This window comes from Muscardinus avellanarius, assembly GCF_963383645.1.
Source record: "Muscardinus avellanarius genome assembly, chromosome: 1".
NCBI lineage: Eukaryota > Metazoa > Chordata > Mammalia > Rodentia > Gliridae > Muscardinus > Muscardinus avellanarius.
In genome coordinates, this window is record NC_137786.1 from 99,329,133 (window position 1) to 99,344,994 (window position 15,862).

General features: G+C 39.0%; 1 protein-coding gene across 12 annotated transcripts in view; it reads right to left on the reverse strand.

The window, feature by feature from the left end:
- FAM13B (family with sequence similarity 13 member B) overlaps positions 1–15,862 on the reverse strand; it is a gene marked incomplete at both ends in the record, with an annotated part of 70,359 nt that overhangs the window by 3,143 nt on the left and 51,354 nt on the right. For 6 of the 12 annotated variants that reach the window (XM_080689481.1, XM_080689475.1, XM_080689479.1 and 3 more), the window contains 6 exons: positions 77–178; positions 5,647–5,810; positions 5,903–5,986; positions 10,235–10,330; positions 10,544–10,627; positions 12,593–12,822. In XM_080689481.1, the coding sequence (XP_080545607.1) occupies positions 77–178; positions 5,647–5,810; positions 5,903–5,986; positions 10,235–10,330; positions 10,544–10,627; positions 12,593–12,822 (760 nt within the window). The remainder of the gene's footprint in view (positions 1–76; positions 179–5,646; positions 5,811–5,902; positions 5,987–10,234; positions 10,331–10,543; positions 10,628–12,592; positions 12,823–15,862) is intronic. The other 6 variants (XM_080689473.1, XM_080689471.1, XM_080689478.1 and 3 more) reach the window with 3 other exon arrangements.

A 15,862-nucleotide genomic window follows, 5' to 3' on the forward strand; every position in this document is an offset into this window, starting at 1 on the left:
GAACCATAAGATATTTTCTTAGACTTTTTCCAGTCATTAACAATACAGGGCTTTGAAGCATAAAATAATGTTATACCTTCCATTTTGTTGATAAAATGCTTCTTCAAATTCCCGTAATGTTCTACGGAGTTTCTTTTTTTCAGCTCTGGCTTTCCAAAGTTGTTCCAGTAATTCAGGCCTATAATTGAAATGAAAAGAAAACACTATTTAAAAGGGTACAATTAATTCATTATATTCTTAGTAGTTTTCCAGCCAGGCATGGTGGCGCACGCTTGTAATCTCTACACTTAGGAGGCTGAGACAGGAGGATCTCATAGCTTCAAAGCCAGCCTAAGCTACTTAGTGAGGTTCTCAGAAACTTAGTGAGACCCTGTTTCCAAATAAAATATATAAAAAAAAAAGATCTGGGAGTATAGCCCAGAGGTAGAAAGTCTCTGGGTTTCACCCCCAGTACCACCAAAAAAAAAGTTTTCCAGCTTTGGCTGCAAATTAAAATCAGTTGGGGAGCTTTTAGATAATACCAAAGCATAAACTCCACCCAAACCAAATAAATTAGAATAACTGAAGGTAGAACTCAGTATCAAAGGTTAAGGAAAAAATCTTCCTAATTGATTGTGAAGTCAGAGTTGAGAACCATATCATTTCACTTTATTGTACTCACTTAGCTCAAGCTGGTATAGAAGAAACCAACAAACTCAGATGGTTCCTGTACTATTACAAATCAAATTTCACATTTAAAAGATTTTTTTGAGCTGGAGCCAGGTGTGGGGGGGTATAGATCTGAGGTAAAATGCCCCCAGTTTCAATCCCTACTACTACAAAAAAGAAAACAAAATTTTAAACACAGTTTTGTTACTGGAGAGTGAACCCAGGGTTTGTTTATTAATTAATTAAGGTGCTGAGGATTTAGCCCAGGGGCATTCTACCTCCAAGCTACACCCCCAGCCCTATTTTTTAATCCTTTATTTTGAAACAGTCTCACTAAATTGTGGAGGACCTAAGTAGCTGAGGCTGGCAGAGAAACTTCAATTCTCCTGTCTCAGCCTCCCTAGTACTGGGGATTACAGGAATGTGCTCAATAAAACTTTTTTTTTTTTTTTGGTGGTACTAGGGATGGAACCCAGGGTCATTCTACCTCCAAGCTACACCTCAGCCCTAATTTTTTATTCTTTATTTTGAAACAGGGTCTCACTGAGTTGCAAAGGGCCTCAACTAAGTAGCTGAGGTTGTCTTTGAACCATGATCCTCCTGTTTCAGCCTCCCAGCTGTGTCTCCGCCTCCTAAATGCTGGGATTACAAGTGTGCACCACCATGCCTGGCTCCCAAGATTTTTAACTCTCATTTTGAAACAGGGTGTGCTAGGTTAATGAGTCTGCCTACTTGCTGAGGCTCTCCTCAAGCTGCAATCCTCCAGTCTCAGCCTCCCAAGTATTAAGATTACAGGGGTGTACCACCACACCCGGCCTTAATTCTTTTATTTTATATCAATACTAGGATTGAACCCAGGGGCATTCTACTTCTGAAGCACATCCTTAGCTTTTTTAGTCTTTATTTTTTTTATTTATTTATTTTTTTGTGGCACTGGAGATAGAATCCAGGGGTTTTCTACCTCTGAACTATACTCCCAGCCCTATTTTTTATTCTTTTTTTTTTTTTGAAGCAGGGTCTCACTAAGTTGCAGTGTCTAAGTAGCTAAAGCTGTCCTTGAACCTGCCATCGTCCTGTCTCAGCCTCCCAAGTACAGGGATTACAAGTGTGTGCCCCCAGGCTCACTCTAGTTTTTATGATTTTTTTTTTCTGGTACTGGGGCCCCAGGGGCATTCTACCACTGAGCTATACCCCCAGCCCTATTTCTCATTCTATATTTTGAAACAGGGTTTCACTGAGTTGCAAAGGGCCTAAGTAGCTGAGGCTGTCCTCAAACCTGCCATTCTCCTGTCTCAGCCTCCCAGGTAAAGGGATTACAAGTGTGTGCCTCCAGGTTCACTCTAGTTTTTATGATTTTTTTTTTTTTCTGGTACTGGGGCCCAGGGGCATTTTACCACCGAGCTATACCCCCAGCCCTATTTTTCATTCTTTATTTTGAAACAGGGTCTGAGTTGCAAAGGGCCTCATCACTAAGTAGCTGAGGCTGTCCTTGAACCACGATCCTCCTGTCTCAGCCTCCCAAATGCTGAAATTACAAGCAAGCACCACCACGCCGGGCAGTTTTTGATTTCTTTTTTTCTTTTTCTTTTTTATTGGTGCACTGTATTCATACATCATAGTGGGATACAAACTTTTGTAGACATACATGCACACATCACCCAGTCAGCCCCCACCCGATCCCCACCCCATTCTCTCCCCATCCCTCCTTCCCATGCTTGGCTTAGTGGTTGACATCTAGTATTATAGCAATTTATCCAAAATTAAAAATGATAATCTCACATAACAGTTTCATTTGTCTGATACCAAGCTTTTGATGACTTAAAGATAACATTTCAATATTTCTTTTTGCTTTCTTTCTTACCAGAGAATATTTTTTTTCTATTTTTTTTAGGTAAAACTATCATATATTTATATATTTATTTTTCAGAAAAAAATCTATCCTAATATGGAATATGGATTCTAGATACCCAAAACGATCTTGAAAAAGAACAAAGCTAGAAGATACATATTTTCTGATTTCAAACCATATAAAGCTACAATAATTGAAACAGTGTAGTACTATTCTAAAGGCAGATATATAAACCATTGGAGTTAAATAAAAGCCTAGAGCTAAATTCTTCCCTATATTGTCAAGTTATTTTTGACAAGGTTTCCACGAACATTTGGTGGTGGAAATAATAATCTTTTAACTAAATATTGTTGAAAAATAATAATTACATGGAAAAGAATAAAATTGGACCCTTACCTAATCCCATATACAAGTATTAACTCAAAATAGATAAAAGACCTAAATATAAATCTTAAGACTATAAACTTTTAGAAGAAAATCTGGGTCATAAAACCTCACAACATGGAAATTGGCAGTGATTTCTTGGATATGATTTCAATGGCACAGGCAACAGAAGAGTATACAAACTCCCTAAAAAATAAAAAAATATTGTATATCCAAAGACAATGTAAACAGAGTTAAAAGTTACTAATAGAATGGGATAAAATATTTCCAAATGCTATATCTGAAGGTATATTAATATTCCAAATAGGAATCCTAAAAATTAACAACAATAAAGGCAAACAATATAATTTAGAGATAGGTAAAAGACTAACATAAATAATGAATCTCCACAGATAACCAATCTTAGTTGTCTATTGGATGGAAAATCTTGTTTCTCTGGTTCTGGTGTGTGTTATCTATTTCTTCTTTGTAGTTAATCTCTTTGAGTATTTTCTCTAGTGCTGGTTTTGAAGACATAAATTCCTTCAGTTTCTGTTTGTCATGGAAGCTTCTTATTTTTCCATCTAATTTGATAGAAAGTTTTGCTGGGTAGGAAATTTTTGGCTGGAAGTTGTTTTCTTTCAGAGTTTGGAATATGTTACTCCAAGCCCTTCTGGCTCTCATGACTTGGTTTGGGAAGTCTGGAGTGATTCTAATTGGTTTGCCTCTGAATGTCACTTGGCCCTTTGTTTTTGTTGCCTTTAGGATTCTCTGCTTGGCTTCCACATTGGTCATTTTGACAATTATGTGGCGTGGAGATCCTCTTCTCTGATCTTGTCTAAAGGGAGTTCTATAAGTTTCCTGGACCTGCGTATCGACCTCTTGCTCTATGTCTGGAAAATTTTCTGCTATTACTTCCTTGAAGAGATTGTTGATCCCTTTGGTTTCACTTTCTTTTCCCTCCTCTATTCCAATTATTCTTAGGTTAGCTCTCTTAAAATGGGCCCATATTTCTTCAATATCAGATTCCTGCTGTCGGATATTTTTTCCTAGATTAGAAACTATGCGTTCATTTTTGGAATGATCATCTTCTAAGAGCGAGATTCTGTTCTCCATGTGTTCCAATCGGTTGTTTGTGCTTTGAATTGAGGCCTTTACTTCATTAATTGCATCCTTTATCTCTTTTTGGCTCTCTCTGAGATCTTTTCGAAGCACCTCTATTATTTCTACAGTTATTTTCCTGATTTGATCTTCTAGAAATCTCTGATTTTCTGTTTTATCGGGTTCTGATGTTGTGGGGTTGTGAGCATTCATTGCTCCAGTATTATTCCTCTTTCCCATGATTTCGGAAGTTTGTGCCTTCTCTGGGTTCTTCCCTTGGGTCACTATGACTTCACTTAAGGTGCTCTGGATCTCGAGTCAGTAGTATCTCAGACCCCACTACTCCTTTACTGGGTTGTATCACAGAGTCTCCGACCCAGGGAGTCGATAGAGGCTGCTTTAAACTATGGGGGTGCCAGGTTGCACATTCTCCTATGGTGTGATATCTCTGCCACTGCCACTCCCCCACTGGGTCAAGTCCCAGGGAGTACAGTACTGGGATTTCTCCTCCGTGGCCCACAATTTGACTCACTGTTCTTGAGTTCGCAGATGTAGCTATACTGGCCTCAGTGAATTCACTGCTGCTGCCGCCAGTAGCAATATGACGGCGCTGCTACGCCCTCGGCCATGAGGCTGGTGTATTTCTTCTTAGTTTTGAGTTCCACTCGGAGTCCCTGCAGCGTGTGCTGAGCTCAGCCACTGGGAACTTTAGATGCTCCCTGCGCTGAAAAATCCCACCCGGCTGTTCCGCAGCGGCTCACCTCGGCTTGCTATAGCCGTCCGGTGAATTCGCCGCTGCCGCCGGCAGGCGTCCTTGGGCGTGAGGCCGGTGTATCTCCTCTGTGGCTCTGAGCTCTCTTCTCAGTCCGCTTTCTCTCTGGAGCCTGGTCATTTTTTTGTTTCTCTGGTGATGGTGTTTTCTGGCTATGAAAGGCGCTGATTTTGTGGTAATGGAGATTGGTTGTTGGCGGGGCTCTTAAGCCCCGCTTTTCTGGGTCGCCATCTTCCCGGAAGTCCCAGTTTTTGATTTCTAAAACAGGGTCTTGGTAGGTTGCTGAGGCTAGCCTTGAATCTGTGATTCACCTGTCTAAGCCTCCCAAGTATTGGGTTTTAAAGGCTGTGCTACTACATTCAGCTTCTCTTAATTAATTTGTTATATTAAATTCCCTGTAAGTGTGCAATTATTTAACATAGAATTTTGTGGCATATAGCCGGGCATGGTGGCGTACGCTTGTAATCCCAGCATTTGGGAGGCTGAGTGAGACAGGATGATCGCAGTTTGCAGACAGCCTCAGCTACTTTAGTGAGGCCCTTTGTACCGCAGTGAGACCCTGTTTCAAAATAAAGAATAAAAAGTTGGGCTGGGGATGTAGCTCAGAGGTAGAATGCTCCTGTGTTCCATCCCCAGTACTGTAAAAATAAATAAATAAAATAATTTCTTGGCATACAATTTTTTTTTGTGGTGTTGAGGATTTGTGTCCAAGGGTATTCTACCTCTGAATTACAATCCCAGCTCTTCTTAGTTCTGATTTTGAAATAGGGGCTTACTAGTTATGGTGTGTAGGTCTTAAGCCTGCAATTGTCTCAACCTCAGAAGTACTAGGATTACAGACATGTGCCAAAGCAACTGGGATATAAATTTTATTATATATATATAGGATAAAATCACAAATGATCATACATACATAGAAGCTGCTCGAGTACTTGATAATCGGAGATCCAGAGCCAGTTTTTCTTGATTTTCTTCAACATCAGATTCCGAGTTTTCCAATGAAGACTGTGTCTGTACAGCTGTTTTCAAAAAATCACTTAACTCAGAGGATAAACTAACACCATCTTCTTCTTCTTCCTAAAAAGATATCCAAACAGGATCAAATAGGCCATGACTTTCAACTTTCTCTTTAGGAAAGAGATTAGAAAATAAATTCTCTAAAGGATTACCTTTATTTCTTCAAAAAAATGTGCAGTTTCTCCTTCTATAATTGGCTGTAACATCTGACCTCTTCGCTTAGTGGAAGGAGATCCCTGTAATAACCAATAATACAAACAGTTTTAAATTTTAAATATTTACTGTTGCTTCACTTCATTATGTTACAGATATTAAACTTTATTTTCAGTTGGGCCTGGTGGTGTATGCTTGTAATCTCAGTAGTTGGGAGTCTGAGACGGGAGCATTGCAGGTTCATGGCCAGCCTCAGCTACTCAGTGAGGCCCTCTGTAACATAGACCCTGTTTCAACATAAAGAATAAAACAGGGCTTGGGTATAGCTCAGAAGTAGAATGCCCCTAGGTTCAATCCTCAGTACAGAAAAAAAAAAAAAAAACTCCCACAAAAAACTATTTTTAAAATAATAAGACTAAGCCAGGCGTGGCGACACACATTTGTAATCCCAGCATTTGCTTGTAATCCCAGTATTTGGGAGGCTGAGATCAGAGAATGCAGGTTCGCAGACAGCCTCAGCTACTTAGTGAGGCCCTCCAGAATTTAGTGAGGCCCTATTTCAAAATAAAGAATAAGCTGGGTGTGGTGGTGCATGCTTGTAATACCTGCGCTTGGGAGGCTGAGACAGGAGGATCGTACAGGTTCAAAGCCAGCCTCAGCTACTTAGTGAGGCTCTCAGCAACTTAGTGAGACCCTGTTTCCAAATAAAATATAAAGATATAGGTCTGGGAGTATAGCCCAGAGGTAGAAAGCCGCTGGGTTCCATCCCCAGTACCACACACACACACACACACACACACACACACAAAGGTATAAAAAAATTGGGCAGGGGGTATAGCTCAGAGGTCAAATGGCCCTGTGTTCCATCTCCAGACCCCCCACCCACACAAAATCAAAACAAAACAAAAACAAAAAAATCCTCAAGACTATACTTTGAATGCTTTTAGAAGTTCCTTAATAAATTTATTTTTGCTTGTATTTTTCCTATAGGGTAATAAATGATTTATATAAGGAAAATATTGAGTTCCATTTTCGGGCTCTCCAGCATGCCTGCACGCTGCTTTTTCTTCTATATTTCCTACTGATTTTGTAATAAAGTCTTGTTAAAGCTGAAAGAAAGAAAGAGAGAAAGAAAGAAAGAAAGAAAGAAAGAAAGGAAGGAAGGAAGGAAGGAAGGAAGGAAGGAAGGAAGGAGAAAAAAGTAAACGTCAGGTGTGGTGGCATACAACTGTAATCCCAGTACTTGGGAGGCTGAGACAGGAGGATTGCAGGTTTGCAGTCAGCCTCAGCTATTTAGTGAAGCCCTCTGCAACTAAAGTGATACCCTATTTCAAAATAAAGAATAAAAATTAGGGCTGGGGGTATAGCTCAGAGGCAGAATGCCCCTGGGTTCAATCCTCAGTTCCTCAAAAAAAGGAAAAAAGAAAAATATAAAAGCTCATTCAATAAATAATTTTGATATTCTAAATAAGAAAGTTATATATAGTTTAATTTGAAGCATATTTGTTTATTTAGTGGTGCTGGAGATTGAGCCCAGACGCATTCTACCTCAGAGATACAACTCCAGCCCTATTTTTTTTTTTTTTATTTCAAACAGGGTTTCACTAAGTTAGCCTCCCAAGTACTGGGATTGCAGTAATGTATCATCATGTCCAACTGCATTTTTATTTTTATTCCTCCCCCTCCTCCTTCTCCTTCTTCTTTTGGTGGTACTGGGGTTCCTGGAAGCCCTTTTACCTACAGGCTATACTCCCAGACCTTTTTTTTTTTTAATATATTTTTTTGGAAACAGGGTCTCTTAAGCCAGCACGGCTGGCTTCGAACCTGTGCGATCCTCCCGTCTCCGCCTCCCAAGTGTGGGGATGACAAGCGTGCACCACCACGCCTGGCCTGCATTTTTATTTCTAAAACTAGTTATCAGCTGGATGTGGTGACACATGCAACAATCCCAGTATGTGGGAGGATAGGACAGTAGGATGGTAGGTTTGTGGTCAGCCTCAGCACCGTAGTGGGATTTTGTTTCAAAATAAAAAAATAAAATAAAATAGGGTTGGGAGTGTAGCTTAGAGGTAGAATGCCTCTGGGTTTCATCCCTAGTACCATTTTTTTTTCTTTTCTGGTAGTACTGGGGGTGGAACTCAGAGGCTTTCTATCTCTGGGCTATACTCCTAGACCTATTTTATATTTTATTTGGAAACAAGGTCTCACTAAGTTGCTGAGAGCCTCACTAAGTAGCTGAGGCTGGCTTCGAACCTGTGCAATCCTCTTGTCTCAATTTCCCAAGTGTGGAGATTACAAGCGTGTGCCATGACGCCCAGCTCCCCTAGTACCATTTTAAAAAACAAAATAAAAATACTAGTTGCTACAAGCTCTGTGTGGTGGCCCAAACTTGTAATCTCAGTACTTGGGAGCTGACAAAGTATCACAAGTTCAAGGCCAGCCTGGATAACTTAGCCTGACTCTGTCTTAAAATAGGAAAATGAGGGGTGGGCTAATGTTAGCTCAGCAGTAAATCATTTCTATATTAAATCCCAAGCACAATACACCAAACTGTCACTATTTATGATCTGAGAATCCATTTTCATTCTTTAAGAAAACTTTATAATTATGTAAGATTCATCCTTTCAAAAATGTTTATCACCACTATTTGACTATGGAACATTCACCACCTCAAAAGAATACCCGTGCCCATAAGCAGTTACTCCTTTGCCTTTCCCTCCAGCCCCTGACAAACAATAATCTGTATTTTGTCATTATGGGCTTTCTTATCCTCAATATTTCATATAAATGGGATTATATCACATGTGGCCTTTTGTGTCTAATTTCACTCAGCATGTTTTCATTGTTTACTCATGTGGAACCATATTTTAGTATGTCATTCTTTTTGCTGAATAAATTCCATGTATAGATATACCATATTTTAGTTATCTACTTCTCAGCTCCCAGATTTTTCCCTTGTTGCCACATTTTAGCCATTAGGAATAATACTGCTGTTTCTAATTCTCTTGAGTACTTATCTAGGAGGAAAATATTGTTATTACTCAGCAACTTTATGTTCAGCCTTTTAAACAATTACCAATGTCTGCAGCATTTTACATTCTTACAGCAGTAGATGAAGGCTCCAATTTATCCATATTATCACCCACACTGTTATGTTTTTTTCATCACCACACTTATAGGTATAAAATGGCACCTCAAAGTGTTTTTATTTGCATTTCCCTCTTTGCCTGTGCTCACTGGCCACTTACAAATCTTCTCTGGAGTGATGTCTATTGAAATCTGCTCCTCCTTTCCTTTCCTTTTGCAGTACTTTGGGTCACACCCAAAGGCACTGCGATACATACATTTACAGCTATTTTAATTTTTATTTTAAAACCAGGGTCTTGCTAATCTTCTTGCTTCAGCCTTCTAAGTGGCTAGGATTACAAGTATGTGCCACTGTGCCAGGCTCTATCTATTTTCGAGTTGTAAGAATTTTAAAATATATTTTGAATACAGATAAATGATTTGCAAATATTTTCTTGTATTCTGTGTGTTGTATTTATGTGTCCTTTGTTGTACATAAGTTTTGTTTTGTTTTTGGTACTAGGGATGGAACCCAGGGGTGTTCTAACCCTGAGCTAATATTATTCTTTTATTTTGAAACAGTCTTATTAAGTTGCACAGGGTCTGTCTCAAGTTCCTGAGGCTGCCTGCAAACCTGTGATATAACTGTCTGAGCCTCCCAAGTACTGGGATTACAAGCATGCATCATCACACACAGCTATAAATTGTTAATTATGATGAAATCCAACTTATATTTTTGTGTCATATCTGAAAAAAAAAGCAATAAAAAACTGCCTAATCCAAGATCACAGAGATTCACTCTTGTGCAACAATAAATCCCTCTATCATCATCATCATCATCATCATCATCATCATCATCATCATCATCATCAGTCGTACATGTATGTGGAACTGAGAATTGAACCCAGGAGCATTCTCCCTTTTAACAACACCCCCAACACATTTTTTTTTTTTGGTGGTACTGGGATTGCCCAAATTAATTAATTTCATTTTTGCAGTACTGGGGATGGACCCAGGAGCATTCTACCTCTGAGCTATACCCCCAGCCCTATTTTTTATTCTTTATTTTGAAACAGGGTCTCACTGAGTTGTAAAGGGTCTAAGTAGCTGAGGCTGTCTGCAAACTGTGATCCTCCTGTCTCAGCCTCTCAAATGCTGGGATTACAAGTGTGTGTCACCATGCCCAGCATCCAAAATTATTATTTTTTTTTGACAAGTACATCTTAGTAAAATGAACTACAGAAATACTTGCTTGTTTTACTTACAAGGATAGGAGTGATGCTAGCTCTTGTCAGCATCTGTTTTACAAGCCTGTATCTATCATAGAGAGGTTTAACAATATGCCTTTCTTCCCTGGTTACCTGAAGCCAAAATAAAAAGTCCTCAGAAATAAAAATGTTCAAAACATTAAGAAATACAAGTCCCCACCTCAAAATTTAAATTTTAAATAAAAAGGCAATCTCCCAATTGTAAGAAGCAAAGCTCTATAAAACAGCTCTGAGAACAGCCACAGAAGTGTGATTCATGCTTTTATGTTAGACAGAAAATCAAATCTTTATCAAGAAAGACATTACCGGCCTTCCATGTTGACTTTCGTAGTAAAGAAGACTTTTCTGGAGAGAAGTTTTCTCTTCTATCAAATGATCTTTTGTCATTTTCTAGAATTAGGGAAGGAAAAACCACTGGCATCATTGTCATTTCCCTCGCTCCTACATTTAATTAGGCTGAAAGCAGAGACCAATATCAGTCTATCACTGGCTAATGCATTCTTCATATGTTTGCAGGCACCATTTTTCAATTTCCTATAAAATCGGATCTCTCATATGAATTGATGTCAACCCCTTCAATTGTTTGATTTATATATTATTTATTTATTTTTGCAGTACTGGGGAGCCCAGGAGCACTGTACCTCCAAGCTATATCCCCAGCCCTATTTTTTAGTCTATTTATTTATTTATTTTTGGTGGTGCCAGGTGTGGAACCCTTTCTACCTCCAGGCCACACTCCCAGATCTCTTTTATATTTTTTATTTGGAAACAGGGTCTCTGAAGCCAGCAAGGCTGGCTTCGAACCAGTGCGATCCTCCTGTCTCCACCTCCCAAGCGTGGGGATTACAAGCGTGCGCCACCACGCCCGGCTCTAGTCTTTTTATTTTATTTATTTATTTTTTGGTGGTACTTGGGTTCCTGGAAGCCCTTCTACCTCCAGGCTACACTCCCAAACCTATTTTTACATTTTTATTTGGAAACAGGGTCTCCTAAGCCAGCGCGCGTGGCTGGCTTCAAACCTGAGCAACCCTCCTGTCTCTGCCTCCCAAGCGCGGGGATTACAAGTGCGTGCCACCACGCCCGGCTAGTCATTTTATTTTTGAAACAGGGTCTCACTGAGTTGCAAAGGGCCTCGATAAGTAGCTGAGGCTGTCCGTCAACCACGATCCTCCAGTCTCCGCCTCTGGAATGCTGGGATTACAAGCGAGCACCACCACGCCCGACTTGATTTATATTTTATTTGAATAAATTATGAGCATTGGCTTGGATAAGTTATTTAATCTCTTCCTGTTCAATATCATCACATGTAAATGAAACTATTCATTCTACATCAAAAGAACTAAATTCATACATGTATATTACCCTATGACAGTGCCTACTGGGCATACAGTTAACATACATAAGTGCTTTGTCATTTTACTTAATATTATGGTCTTTTACTAGCATTACAACTATATATGCACACTCACATACATGCACAAGGTTTTTTTTAGATTTTTGTGGTACTGGAGTTAGCACTGGTCTTGAATTTGTGATCATCTCCCAAGTACTGGAATTATAGGCAGTGCCCCCATGCCTAGCTCATGCACCATTTTATAACCCAGTATGTTTTCTTAGCTTATTAAGAAAATCCTGCAGTAGTGTACTAGAAAGATCGTAGAAAACCTCAATGTCAATTTGTGACCTTAGCCAGGTCCGGTGGTGCACACCTATAAATCCCAGTACTTGGGAGGCTGAGACAGGATTGCAGGTTAGAGGACAGCCTCAGTAAGTAGTGAGACTCCCATTAACCTTGCAAGACCCTATTTCAAAATAAAAATAGAATAAGGTGGGGGTGTAGCTCAGAAGTAGAATGTCCTTGGGTTCAATCTCCAATACAACAACAAAAAATAAAAATTGTGATCTCAGACTTCCCTATGACCTCAATCTCCCCTCATGTGGGATGACACCTTCTTTATATGGTAAAACATTATATCTTTTAGTATTTAAAATGTCAAAGAAGGCAGAAATCACCAAATTTATTTTTTTTTTCATAAAATCTTTCCCCTTTCTTCCATGGATAACATATTATCATCTCAATGAACCCATGTTCAACAGAATATCCTTCAACTAGACCAAATAAACTCTAGTTATTTTAAGGACTACCTTGTTTCTCACAAGAGTGAAATTACAGATAGAAACAATTTACTGACCTGGAGACACAGCACAATGGTAGAGTACTTGCCTAGCACAAGTCTGAGACCCTGGGTTCAAACACAAACCATCACCACAGATTTCTGAATCTGCAAACCTGGGGAGCAGATATATCTTGCTATGATACAGGGATGCAGGCAAAAATTATAATTCAAATATTACCTTAATATCTTCTGGAAGACATCTCTCAACACGTTTTTCTTTTAGTCTTTTCAGAATAAGTTCAAGGGTTGCTTCCTTAGATGGTTTCTTCTCCTTTTGAATAACTCTGGATTCATCTTCATTCTCTTCATCTTCATGGTCTAGAGAAGAGCCAAAACTTTTTGGAAGAGTATTACTACGTGGACGTGTCTGAGGGACAAATTCTCCATCAGAACTTTTGTGTTTTGCATCTACATTTGAGAAACAAGAGGACAGTTCATTAATTATTGATTTTAGCAAGTTTGCATTTAATAGCACAAAGACTGATATTACAAAGTCACAAAAAATATTTAAATTATACATATAGCCAGGTATGGTGATGCATGCCTATAATCTCAGTATTTGAGAGGTTAAGATATTCTATTTTTTTTTTTTTTTTTTTTTGGGTGGTGGTAATGGGGATGGAACTCAAGGGCATTCGACCCCTGAGCTACACCCCTTGCCCTATTTTTTATTCTTTAATTTGAAACAGGGAGGAGGGCCTAAGTAGCTGAGGCTGTCTGCGAACTACGAATCCTCCAGTCTCTGCCTCCTAAATGCTGAAATTACAAGTGTGTACCACCATGCCCAGCTTCTATTCATTCTTTTAAATAGGTATTCACAGAAAGCCTATTATAAAATAAGATACTCTAATAAGCATTGGAGATACAGTAGTAAACAAAATAGCCATTTGTCCTTGTTCTCATGGAAGAAAAAGTAATTAGATTAATAAATCAATTAATTTCAAAGTATGCTAAGTTCTATAAGATGTAACAGAATGGAGCCACAGTGCTAGAAGAAGTGTGCTCTGTGGAAAAGAAATTACACAAGATGGGACTGACAAAGAAAGCCTTTCTGAATGGTGTCATTCTAGCTGAATATGAAATGGTGACCTAACAGAATATTTAGAAAAAGGCATTTTTCCCCAACTAAGGAAATAGCATGTAAAAGGCCCTAAAGCTTTGTATGTCTGAGGAACAGAAAAGGAGAGCAAAAATGGTATGGGCAGAGTGTGTAAGGCTTTGAAAATTGTAAATATATATTTTTTCCCTTGAGGTGCTGGGGATTGAACCTAGGGGCATCCTACCTCCAAGTTATACCCCATTTCTATTTTATTTTGAAACAGGTCTCACTAAGTGGCTGAGAGCCTCGTAAAACTGCTGAGGCTGGCTTTAAACCTTTTATCCTCCTGTCTCAGCCTCCTAAGTACTGAGATTACAGGTGTGGGCCACCATACCTAGCTCATGGCAAAGAATTTTGACTTAGAGAAGTCCATGGAAGGCTTTAACAAAAGAGTAAAATGATTTTTTTTTTTTTTTTTTTTGTGGTACTGGGGTTCCTGGAAGCCCTTCTACCGCCAGGATACACTCCCACGGGCTACACTCCCAGACTTATTTAACTTTTTTATGTGGAAACAGGGTCTCTTAAGCCAGCGAGGCTGGCTCTGAACCAGCACGATCCTCCTGTCTCCGCCTCCCAAGCGCGGGGATTACAAGCGTGGGCCACCACGCCCAGCCATGATTTTTTTTTTTTAAAAATAAATCTAGAAGAGCTTCTGTCCAGCAAAGGAAACTGTCAAGAACCTCAACTGAGAGCCAACAGAATAGGAGAAGATTTTTGCCACCTATACCTCCGATAGAGGACTAATATCTAGAATATACAAAGAACTCAAGAAACTCAACACTAAAAAAAAAAATCATCCAATCAAAAAACGGTCAAGCGAACTAAACAAACACTTCATGAAAGAAGAAATTCAAATGGCCAATAAATGCATGAAAAAATGCTGAACATCATTGGCAATCAGAGAGATGCAAATCAAAACTACCCTGAGATTTCACCTAACTCCAACTAGAATGGCAGTCATTCAAAACACAAACAACAAATGCTGGCGAGGATGTGGAGAAGTGGGAACTCTAAAACATTGTTGGTGGGATTGCAAATTAGTGCAACCACTTTGGAAAACAGTATGGAGAATCCTCAGAAGAATGGGAACAAATCTACCATTTGACCCCAGCAATACCACTTCTGGGTATCTAACCAAAAGAAAGTAAACCAAACTACCAAACTAATGCATGTATATTTATGTTCATAACTGCACAATTCACCGTTGTGAAACTATGGAACCAGCCAAGATGTCCATCAACAGATAAATGGATTACAAAACTGTGGGATATGTACACAATGGAATTTTACTCAGCCATTAAAAAAAAACTCAATTACGCCGGGCATGGTGGCACATGCTTGTAATCCCCGCGCTTGGGAGACTGAGACAGGAGAATCATGCAGGTTCGAAGCCAGCCTCAGCTACTTAATGAGGCTCTCAGCAACTTAGCGAGACCCTGTTTCCAAATAAAATATAAAATAGGTCTGGGAGTATAGCCTGGAGGTAGAAAGCCTCTAGGTTCCACCCCCAGTACCACCAAAAATAAATAAATAAATAAATAAATAAATAACTCAATTACATCATTTTCAGGGAAATGGATGGAACTGGAGGACATTATGCTAAGCGAGATTAGTCAGTCACAAAAAATAAGAAATCAGATGCTTTCCCTAATATGTGAAAGCTAAGGAGAAATGGGTCATAGGAGGAACTCTAGATGAAAAAGGAAATCCTATAGAGGAGCAAACAAGACAACCTAAATGAGGGGATGGGAGGGGGGAATAAGGAAATTCTCTAAAACACAATGTACTTAAACATATCGAAGTCAACCACTAAGCCAAGCAAGGGGAGGAGGGAAGGGAGGGGATGGGGTGGGAACTGGGTAGGGGCTAAATGGGTGATGTGTACATGTATGTCCACACGAGTTTTTTACCTCAATATGATGTATGAATATAATGCACCAGTAAAAAATTAAAAAAAAAAAAAAAGATAAGTCTGGCTACCATACAGTTAAAAGTAGAAGGAAACTGGGCATTTAATGCTTAGTCAATACAATGATAGTGACATTTGAAAAATGGCATTTAAACAACGAAATGCTTAATAGAACTGTCTTGGAAAATTTATCTTCTAAAGAAGTATTAAATAAAGTACCATAAACCACAAGAATGTAAATACTGCATGATAGTAGGACAGTGTATGAGTGCTTAGTATTTATAGATATTAAAAATTTTATTAGGTTCAAACCAAAGCTATGATCCAGATTTTAAACTTGTACTGGCACACATAACTTAAAAAGCATTAATAATTATTAAAAAGCATATTCACTAAGTACTCACAGAGTATACCATACCAAGTGCTAAACTAGGATGACA